The sequence below is a fragment of the Urtica dioica genome, chromosome 11, assembly GCF_054948205.1.
Source record: "Urtica dioica subsp. dioica isolate 48M chromosome 11, U.dioica_male_clone48M_v1_H2, whole genome shotgun sequence".
NCBI lineage: Eukaryota > Viridiplantae > Streptophyta > Magnoliopsida > Rosales > Urticaceae > Urtica > Urtica dioica.
Genome location: NC_142766.1, coordinates 8,575,144 through 8,585,844, shown reverse-complemented (window position 1 = coordinate 8,585,844; position 10,701 = coordinate 8,575,144). Strand labels below are relative to the sequence as shown.

At 41.4% G+C, this 10,701-nt stretch overlaps 1 protein-coding gene across 1 annotated transcript; it reads left to right on the top strand.

Moving 5' to 3' along the window:
• The first annotated feature begins 536 nt into the window (after positions 1 to 536).
• LOC149381009 (Ubiquitin-associated/translation elongation factor EF1B protein) lies at positions 537 to 5,281 on the top strand. The gene is made up of 2 exons (XM_089600686.1): positions 537 to 770; positions 3,179 to 5,281. Exon 2 carries the CDS (start codon positions 3,202 to 3,204, stop codon positions 5,143 to 5,145), a length of 1,944 nt encoding a protein of 647 aa, XP_089456812.1. The 5' UTR covers positions 537 to 770; positions 3,179 to 3,201; the 3' UTR covers positions 5,146 to 5,281.
• Positions 5,282 to 10,701: the final 5,420 nt, after the last annotated feature.

Here is a 10,701-nt window from a genome sequence, read left to right as displayed (position 1 = left end):
TCATTCCTTCCAACCAAACATATCATAAGACCGAAAATCTAATGTGACATATATAGAGACTGCATAGTGATTATGTAGTGGCGGTCAATAAAAAGAAGACCCCGATAAGTATCAAATTTGTTATCCACCACATTTGTCGCTTAGTTGAAAAGGTTGGTAGCGGTCAATGTTATTTGAGGAAAAAAAAAAAATCAGTCTTGTACAATTGAACTATTCTTATTTTCCTCTAAAAAAAAAAAAAAAAAAAAAAAAAAACTACTTGATTTGCAGGAAAAAAGAAAAGAAAAAAGAACCACTCTTATTGTAAATTAAATAATAACAAAAAAGAAGTTAGTTCAATAAAAATCCATTATACCTTGAGAAAAAAAAATCCATAGCCAGCACCATCATTATTATCGGAATAATGATTTATTATTTACGAAGGACGCGTGTGAGTGAACAATGAAACTGGAGAAGAAACTGAGGCTTGGAAGTGGTTAAAACTTAAAAATGAAACAAAATATATAACTTAAAAACAAAAAAATATAAATAAATTAATAAAATAAATTAGAAGGCGACGAGACAATCTACTATCTTCTGTTAATAGAGAATTTGGTCTCTCTCTCTCTCTCTCTCTCTCTCTCTCTCTCTCCTCAAAACCCTAATTCTATCGCTCCGATTCAGTTTGAAACCTCAAAAATCCCTGTTTCTCTCTTTCTGCAATTTCATTTTTCTTTGGCGAATCTCACTCCTCAGCAATTTTTCTCCCGAGTGTCGGTCTACATTCACAGGTTCGTTCCTCTCGCATCTGCAATTTCATTTATCTGATCTCAATTCGTTTCCTCTCTGTGTGTCCCATTGAGTTTCTTCCGAAATTTTGCATTTCTGTGTACACTTCGTGGCCGTTTGAATAATCTCCGTCGCTTTGTGGCGATGTTTGAATCTCGCCCTAGCGGATTCCGCGGGTGGAGTTTTTTTCTTTGAAAAGTTTGCAAGTTTGACGATTAGATAAAATTGGTTTTCTCGGCTGTTCGATGTGGTTTATCCTGTGAGTTAGTGAATAGTTGGGCTAAAGTGGTGCTCCCCGATCCGCGACGGTCAATCATTGATTCTTTTAGCGCTCCGGCAATGAAGTCTAGGGGATTCATGTTCTTTCGATGTGAAGATCCTTAGTCAGTCGAAATCATGTGTTTATCATGATCCGTGGCTAGCTAGTACTTTTGAATTTGTTTACGATGAGATGAAGCAAGTTTGGTCTCTTTCTGCGTATCTGCTTATTGGATTTCGTTTGATGAGTTGCGAAATGGTTGTTTAGCGTTTCTTTATCCTTCTTGGTTCGTGAGAGGTGGACGTATTTGCGTCAGTTCAATGAAGAGGCGATCACGTATCACTTAAGCAGATGAAGGTTGTGAATGAATAAATTTGGTTTACAACAGTGGTCGAATCCGATGCTTTGATCATCTGCCGTATTTTCCCGCTTCCAAGGCTTCCATCCAGTCAGCAGATATCTATTTGAAAGGAAAAAAAAAATAAGGAACTATTTCATTTGGAAGATCACAGACCCTTTTCTTGATCAAATAGTTACCGTTGGTTCGTCTGATATAATTCGTATTGTGGGGATGTGAGGTAGTGCACATGTAATCTGCAGCTTTCTTTGTTATGCTTCTTGGTTTTATTTGGTTTGGGGAGGGAACAAAACAAGTGTAGCTATCTGTCTATGTTTGTAATACTACTTAGACATGGTTTAGTTGATGCACTTTCAAGTCTTCTAGTACAACTATATTTTCAAATAAGCTTTTGCATCAGGCTGCTCTCTGAATATGAATGAATTCTTTTTTACACTTCCTACGACCTTGACAAGACAAGAATGGAAAAGTTACTTGTTTGTATTTTCCTCACGCCCAAAAAAACTGTTCTTGACTCATGCATTATGCTTCATGTTGCCATTTTATTTTCAGCTCATAGTTATAGGAAGAGTTGCTAACATGCATGTTATGACGGAAAATTATATAATTTTCTTTTATATAATTTGTTCCTTTTTCTATCAGCACTAGCATATCATAAGGTAGGAATTCTGCCACCAATATCTTCAGATTATATATTTGTTACCTTTTTTTTTTTTTTTTTTTTCAGGCGTTTCTTAAATTCTTTGCAATATCTTTGTTTTATTTTAAAGTTATATTTTTATAATTCCTTTACCTTCCACTTTGCTACCTCTGTGGGAATACATTTCTTTGTTCATGATTACCTCTCCGTTCTATGTGTTTCTCATGTACCTCACACAGTAGGATATTATGAGCATTTAAGCTCTCTAGTGAAAGTTGTGTTGACATATCAGTCTACAGTGTAGCTTTGCATTCCACGCTGTATAACAAAAGTGGATGTGTTAGAAAGAAGAAAGACCTATGTGAACTAGTGGTTCAGTTAAAGGATGGTTGAATCCAGACGCTTGCCATATCTATTGTCCTCAGGAACATATATTAAAGCTGATGGTAAATCGATCCTGAGATTTGCTTCACCCATGAGGTTTTAGTCGACGGGCCCATGGTTGGCTACCACGTGGTCTGGAATTCGATTCGTTGTGAGATACCTAACAATTTCTTCCTGAATGCATTAGGGTATAGTGGGTGGACCGATAAAAGAAATCACGAGCTTTATTTTATCAAGTATTAGGAAAAGCCATCCCTCAGAAGGCCCACTTATGAGGTTGTAAGATTCTTTCCCTTGACTGCGGATGTGGGTGGGGCAAAGTCATTTCAATATTTAGAACCTTATTTCTCTATGCCCCTGTTCAGTTCATTCAAACCATCTATATCATCTCTACCATACCCGTAGTAGCCATCGCTCCGCCCCTTGGGCTTAAAATTTTCATCAACAGGAAGCCATGTACTTCCACCCCCGCGTGTGAGTCATAGCCATGGAATCTAAAGACTGGGCCTTAAACTTTTATAGATTGTTCGATTGTTGAGAATGTCTGGCTGATTGTTGCAATGTTGTTTTTGTAGTAGTATCATCCAAAAGGTTGTTTCCAGTACTCTAATTGATTTTCTTATCCTAAATTAATGCCTTTGAACTGCAAATCTTTTAGCAATTACAGATTCCATTTAGTCATCATCTCACTGTGTGAATTAAAAGCATGTTTTCTTTTTTCTTTTATGTCGTATATATTTAAAGGTAACCGAAAAAGTTGAAATTGCAGGAAAGTAGTTGCTCCTGGAAGAGATGTCTCCAGCATCAAAGTCGAAATCAAAAGACAAAAAGGCGAGCAAGGAATCTCAGAAGGCTGGCACAAAGCCTTCAGTTCCTGCTAGTCCCAGTAGTGGTGTCCCAGCCAGTGCATACAATCCAATCTTGGGAACATTTCACACACTGGAGTTATCATCAACGCCTTCTGCATCGTCTGTTCAAACAAATGGTCGTTTCCGGACCATAGATGAGTCAGATGAGCACTCAGGGAGCTCGCTTCCAGCAGGAGCCGAGTATGATTCTGTTTCCAACACTGGAAGCTGGTCTGGTGAATCAGAAGACCACAAAGAAAAGTTGTCCAACCTCACGTCACGTCCAGAAACTATACCCGGAGCTGACAATGATAAACGAGAAAAAATACGCCAGAAGAATGAAAAAAAGCATCAGCGCCAGAAGGAGAAGCGAGCTCAGGAATTGCACGAACGGTGCACTGGCTATCTCATGTCGAGAAAGCTTGAAGCACTCGCTCAACAGCTCGTGTCGATGGGATTCCCGCAAGAACGAGCAACAATGGCCCTTATACAGAATGAAGGTAGAGTAGAGGAATCAGTCGCGTGGTTGTTTGATGGTGGGGAAGAAACTGATAAATTCAGGGATCAAAATCTTGGCGGTTCAAATCTGAAGATTGATATATCAGAAGAGGTTGCTCGGATCGCAGATCTGGAAATAAGGTACAAGTGCTCAAAACAGGAGGTTGAAAGAGCTGTTGTTTCAAACGAAGGTGATCTTGAGAAAGCTGCGGAAACCTTGAGAATGTCGAAGCTAGACCCGCCTTCTGCACCGCCCAAGCCAGACGAAACCGGCGATCCAACGAGTGTAGTCAACGGCAAGCTTTCAGTTTCGAGCAGCCAAAACTTGAGACCTCAACCAAAATCGAATCTCCCTCCGACAATACAACAGAGAAAAGAGGACAGAGATTTCAACTACACAAAGCCAATAGTCACGGACTTTGCAACGACGAAAAGTTTGCAACCGCCAAAGAGGGTTCAGGCAAAGATGGAATGGGCAAAACCACCCCAACAAGCTCAGCCGGCAGACAAAAGGTGGACAGGTGCCGGAGCGAATTCATTCTCCCTGGTGTCACCGTTACAGGTGTCGTCTTTGCCGGCCAAAGCGGAGACCCGTTTCGTGTCCGTCGGAAATGAAGCGAAAAACGTTCAGGCAGGAGCGGTGAGAGAGCCAGTAATTATGATGCAGCGGCCTCAGTCGGTGAACACAAAGCCACAGGTTCAGGCGAGTATGGGGTCGCCGCTCACTGGTGCGGCCCCCAGTTGGTATCCGACGAATAACATTGAAGTTATGAGGTCAACCGGGTTCATGCCACAGATCCCTAGTAGCACTAGAAGCCTGAGCCCAAACACAAACCCGATGTACCTCCACCAACAACAGCACCAATTCCATTATCAGCCACAGCTTCCACATCAGCCGATGTATGTCCCCGGAGCGAGCCCAGTCGATTCCCCCGGAACCAGCCGAGGGAATGGATTGTGGAGCAGAGCAGGGTCGCCGGGCCTGTCAGCGGCTTCTTCCTTGGGGCTCTTCTCGGCCGGGTCTTCGGGCGCGTCTTCCCCGGTGGACTGGAACACGGGCGGGTCGATGCTCCATTTAGATTACACCAACATAGACTGGACCTTGGACCGGGGCTTGCCTCCGTCCAGGCCCAACGGCCTCTTGCTAGGGGTCGCCTCTTATATGAAGAGCAACACAAGTATGAACATGTACGAGGCCAAGGCCTCCGGTGCTCAGCCATTGATGAGACCGGGGTCCGCGTCTAGTAATGTCAACGCCGTCTCCATCGCCTCCGGAGCTTCGAGTTCCGATTCGGCCACAGCCGCGGGGTTTCGGGATTGGACGTCTCCGTTTGAAGGGGAGGATCTTTTTACCGTACCTAGACAGTTTGTTTCTTCTCCTTCTCTTTAAGCAAATCAAAGTATTTCAATGAATAAAACTCTTATAAAAAAAAAAAAAAAAATGTGCGTGGATTTGCTGTTGCTGTTGGTTCTTGTGATGCTGTGTGAAAAGCATCTGAAAGTCCTTTTCTTTTACTTATTTTTTCCGTTTGTGCATTTCCTTTACTTGCATCGGATGGAAAGGGGAAAAAAAATTAGGGGAATAGATATTTTTATTAGCAGCACGATAAAATTTAGTAACTAAGTAAATACTATACAAGAAATGACTAAAAATATAAACATTTCTTGATCTACGGATGAAGAATATAATTTTTTTAGTAGATTTAATTTTGAACTGAAATGTAGAAAAATTTTGGATTGATTATAGGATGAACCTAGTAAATTATTATTTTTTTTCATGTACACAACATAGAATCAAAGATTTTGATTACTAAAAAAAAAACCGAATGAAATTGGAAATATATAAAACAAGTTCTGAAAACAAAATAAGTTCAAAGAATCATCGAAAATCATTAGAAACACTGAACATTTTAGAGTGACTACGGGAATCGAAAGCAGAGGGAATGAGGGGAATATCTAAAAGCTAGATAATTTTTAATTAAATAAAATTTGTGGTAATATTTTAAAGAAAGATAATGAGGAGATAGTTTCACATAGAGCTAAAGAAGAATTTATAAGTATCCTAAAAGAGCCTCAATAGGCTAAACAAACGTTTCGCACAAATGCAGAATATCATCACATCTTTCTCTACTTCTTCAGCTACATGTGAGCTTCTTCTCATTTGCTCAGTTTATAGTAGCATCTCAGTTGAGTTGAAACCAAAGATTCACTTTTTGGGGGAATCGGACGGAAACCGGCGAACCGGAGAGGATCGGGAGGGTAAAGGGATACACCGTTTTCGTGTCTAGAATCCGGTCGGAACCCGATCGAACCGGACCGGATTCCTTTGAAACTGTTTCGGGAAAACCTAGCTTTCCGAGTTTGAGTTTGACGAAACCCTTTCCCCCTGATTTCTGTTTCCTCTAGCGTAAGTTGACTCAGATCCCGGTCTAGTTTCACGATTTCCATCATCATCACATTGCTTCTCGGCGGATCCCATTCTTCACAGATTGATTTTGTCCAGTTTCCGGGGTTTTCGAGAGGTAAGTGACGAAGATTTATGAAATTTGGGGATTTTTTTTTTCAAAAGTTCGTGTTTTAATCCTAGAATATGATAATGAATTGATTATTATAATGATGAATTGATGATTGTGATCATGATTATGTTGAATTAGAATTAATTTGATTATGAATTGATGATTGTGCTGGTGAATATGTTGATTTTAAATTAACTTGATGGTGAATATGTGGAATTAAAAAGATTATGATGATGAAGTATGACGTCCGACCCGGCACAGAAGTATTGTGACCCGGTCGAAGGACGACCGAGTGCAAGCAAATGCAAGTGGCACATCATGGGCGGTGGTGGAATCATTCATGTGAAGAACCACTTGACGAATGTGGACAAGACAAAAAGCGTGAAGTTGTGCGATAAGGTTCCTCCTGAAGTAAAATAAGAATTGCGAGAGTTAATCTGCGGGAACTCTAAAAAAGAAGAAGCAACGTAAGAGTTTGGGTGAGTCGATACGAGCCGACCTCCGAAAAAGTCTAATGGGGAGACGAGACTCTGACGAAGAAGTAGACGTACGAAGAGCAAGAACTCCATCGGGTAATGAGGGGGTCCTGAGAAGCACAAGCAGCCGAACAATGGCGGAAAGAACATGAAGGTCCACGTGGATCTTCCGGCTCTCCCTAGCTAAGAAGATTTGTTACAACCGCACCGTCGTTCTACTAAAGCGACAGTGCGCGCCAGAGGAGGGTGGACGAATCGCACCCCGGGATAGAAGAGGTTGGCCAAAGTCATCGGCCGATTCTTCATTCACTCGCAAGTTGCCGCAAACAAGACGCTTGACTATCACTTCATGAGCATGAGCATGATCGCAAACAAGATGCTTGACTATCACTTCATGAGCATGAGCATGATTCATGTTCCCGGTAAAGTGGTTAAATCAAAATATTTACTTGCTTTTACAAGTATGAATTGCAATCTCGTATATTTGATATATTGATCTTGTTTAAATATAGGACCGAATGTACTGGTGTCCAACACGAAAGACATTCACGGCTGGATCCTCGACAAGGAGGTAGAAGACATGCGAAATTATGTCGAAGAACAAAATATCAAGTGGTAGACGTACGGATACACCATCATGGCGGATGGTTGGACCGGACCCACGAGATTAAGCATCATAAACATTAGGTTTATTGTGGTGGGTCGACCGTCTTCCTGAACTCAATTGACGTGTTCGACAAGATCAAGAGTGCGGAGTACCTCATCGGGATATTCTCCGAGGTGATAAACAAGTGGGACCCGCGAACGTCGTATAAATTGTCACCGATAACGGGTCCAACTACAAGTCTGCGGGGAAGAAATTGACGCAACTTGTACTGGACCCCTGCTTCGCACATTGCCTAGACCTGATGTTCGAAAATATCGGGAAGAGGCCACATGTCGACAACGTGGTGAAAGCCGCTCGGCGGATGACCAAATTCATCTACAATCACGGCTCCGTGTTGTCCAAGTTGAGAGAGACTAGTCCGGGTGAAATTGTGAGACCTGGGGTGACAAGGTTCGCTACCAACTACTTGGCTCTCAGAAGTCTCCGAGCCAAAAGACCACCTCTCAGGAACCTCTTTGCCTCTCAATGGTGGGAGGATTTGAGATTTTTCGTCTTCTCGAGATGGGAAATGGGTTGCCGAGAACGCTTTAAAATCCTATTTTGGCAAGGAGTCGACGATGTGTGTGCTATATTCGAGCCTATGTACACGTGTCTTCGACTAGTGGACTCGGAGGTGCATCCGACCATGGAATTATTGTACTATGTGTTCAATGAGATGCGGAAACGGTTGGAATCTCTTCACGGACGTCGCTGGGTCGTAGAGATTATCGACAACAGGTGGAATAACCAATTAGGCCACCCGTTACATGAAGCAAGTAACATCTTTTTAAAATTTTAATATTATAATTATGTCCCTAACATTATATAAAATTATGTGCATCTTTCTTCCTTAATCCAAATTTATAGTACAATATGGGAATCAATGAGGATAGTACCCATATGGCCGTAGTGACCAAGGTGTTCGACACTCTACACCCCGACAAAGATTCCTCGACGTTGGCGAGTGAGTAGTTATCATTTCGAGATATGCGAGGTGACTTTGGATAGAAAAGTGCAATGTCTACTAGGGGGACCAACACAGGTACAATTTTATTAAAATGTTATTTAGGTTTTATTAACTTATTAACTACATTCATCTTGACTACAGCTACGTGGTGGGAACTATATGCGAATCATACACCTATGCTGCAGAAGCTGGCAAGGCGAATCCTATCGCAAACAGCGTCCTCATCTGCCTGTGAGAGGAACTGGAATACGTTTGCTTTGATCCGCATGAAGCAAAGGAACTTTTTGGCGCACTCAACACTCGACAAACTTGGTCTTTGCAAGCTACAACATGAAGTTGAGCTTGAGAGACAAAAGAACGAGGTATGCGGATGAAATAGAACCTCTCGATCCTCTTGATATCATTGAAAGGGCTTTCGATAGATCTGGCGCGGATAATGAGGGCGACGATATGAGCTTTACCATAGGATCGATCCGTTGGCGGAATCTCATGCTCAGGCAGAAGGAATAAACGCCGAACAAGTTTTGAGTGAGGAAGTCGGAGTTGATACCCGTGATCATGATTCCGATGATAGTGGTAATGATCGTGTTTACTATCGTCTTTACTATTTCAATACTGATGGTTCGAATGATTATATGTGACAACGACAAGTTGTCGTGGAGGCCATCAATTTAGAAGTGGCAAGTCGTCACACGGGGGGGGGGGGGGGGGGGGGGGTAGCAGTCACCACACGGGAGCAGCGAGTTTCAATACGGGGGCAGCGGCGGCGGGGAGCAATCCAGGGCCGGAGGATCTCAATACAAACGTGGCGGGGGAACAATACGGGGACGAGCCATTCAATCCGTTCCTTTTTGCTCCGGGAAGTGGAGGGAACCAAAGAGGTATGAACGATGCGATGTCAATGTCGGGTAGTAATGACATTTATATGTTGACTTCTGAATTTGGATTGTTCTCTCTTACACCCGACGGCTCTGAGACTAGTTATCCAGTGCAAATGGCGTCATACGACCCTTACGAGAACCAGTCTTACTCTTACGTCCCCATCCCGTCCCCGTCCCCTTAATACCCGTGATCCCAGTGGAAGACACACATGAGACGTACTGTGACTACAGTCAAACCCTTTTTAGATGTTGGGAGCTCGGATATTGTCCGTACTCACGGCCTATCAGTCTTAGCCATGAGACAGACTATTATCACTTTTGTACGTGGACGAGCACATATTCTAGTTCCATGACGTGGTACCAGTATAACATGATGGTGGATCAACCACGGCGCACATCTAGATCGCGTAGATCTCAACCTCCGAGACACCCCGCTTATAATTAGTGTATTTTGTCGTACGTGTTGTAATAAATTTATACTCTACTTATGACACTTTTTGTTATCCAACTCAATTTATATTTGGTATGAACATTTGAAGTTTGAAATATGAAAAATATGTTTATTGTTGCAAAATATTTGTCTGAATATCCCTCGATTTCTTACATTTTTTGTCGGTTTCTTCTATGATAAACGGTTTTCTGCCGGTACCGAATTTTTTTTTTGTCTGAACACTCATCGATTTCCCCTCCGTTAAGCGGTTTACCCACAAAATTGAAGTCCCGGTGCGATGATGGTAACGATGGGGCGAACCTTAATTGAAACCACGAAAACCCTACTTGTAGTCTTAAATAATGATTGTACACCCATTGGTTGATACGAATAGAAATTCTGACAGTGTGATTTTATTGAGTATTTAATTATCTATTAAGACGGGTATTATATAGTTCAAACTTCAAACTAGCTAGAATCCAAATAATTGTGTGTGCCCTATACTGCCCATAAAATTATTAGTTACCCCTAACTTCAACAAAAAAAAAAAATTAGTTTTTTTTTTATTATTGTTATTATTACATGGATTCAACATTGCTACCTCTTTAACATTGCTACCTAGTCTGATATAGTGGTGATTCCACGCTTTTAGAGGACGTGGATTCCATCTCCATTGATAGTAGTAAACACTCTTCGAAAAAAATAAAACACTCCTTACAAATTTACAATTAATTAAATACCAGGTCTAAGCTCGCAGTCTAAAACGACTTTCCAAGTCAACAATATTAAAAAAAAAAAAAAAAAAAAAACTAACGGGAAGCTGAATCTGTCCAAAAGTAGTTGGTGAGTGAAACACTATCACAAGTCAAAAGCTGTACTAAAATCATATTCAATACTTGGTTTGAAATCTTTTTTTTTTGTTTTTTTGTAACATGAAAATAAGGTAACAATTATCCAATATATATAACAATGTGTTGATATGTTCCCAATAATGAGCATGGCTAGAATTGGTTTGTTCTTGTTTGCCACA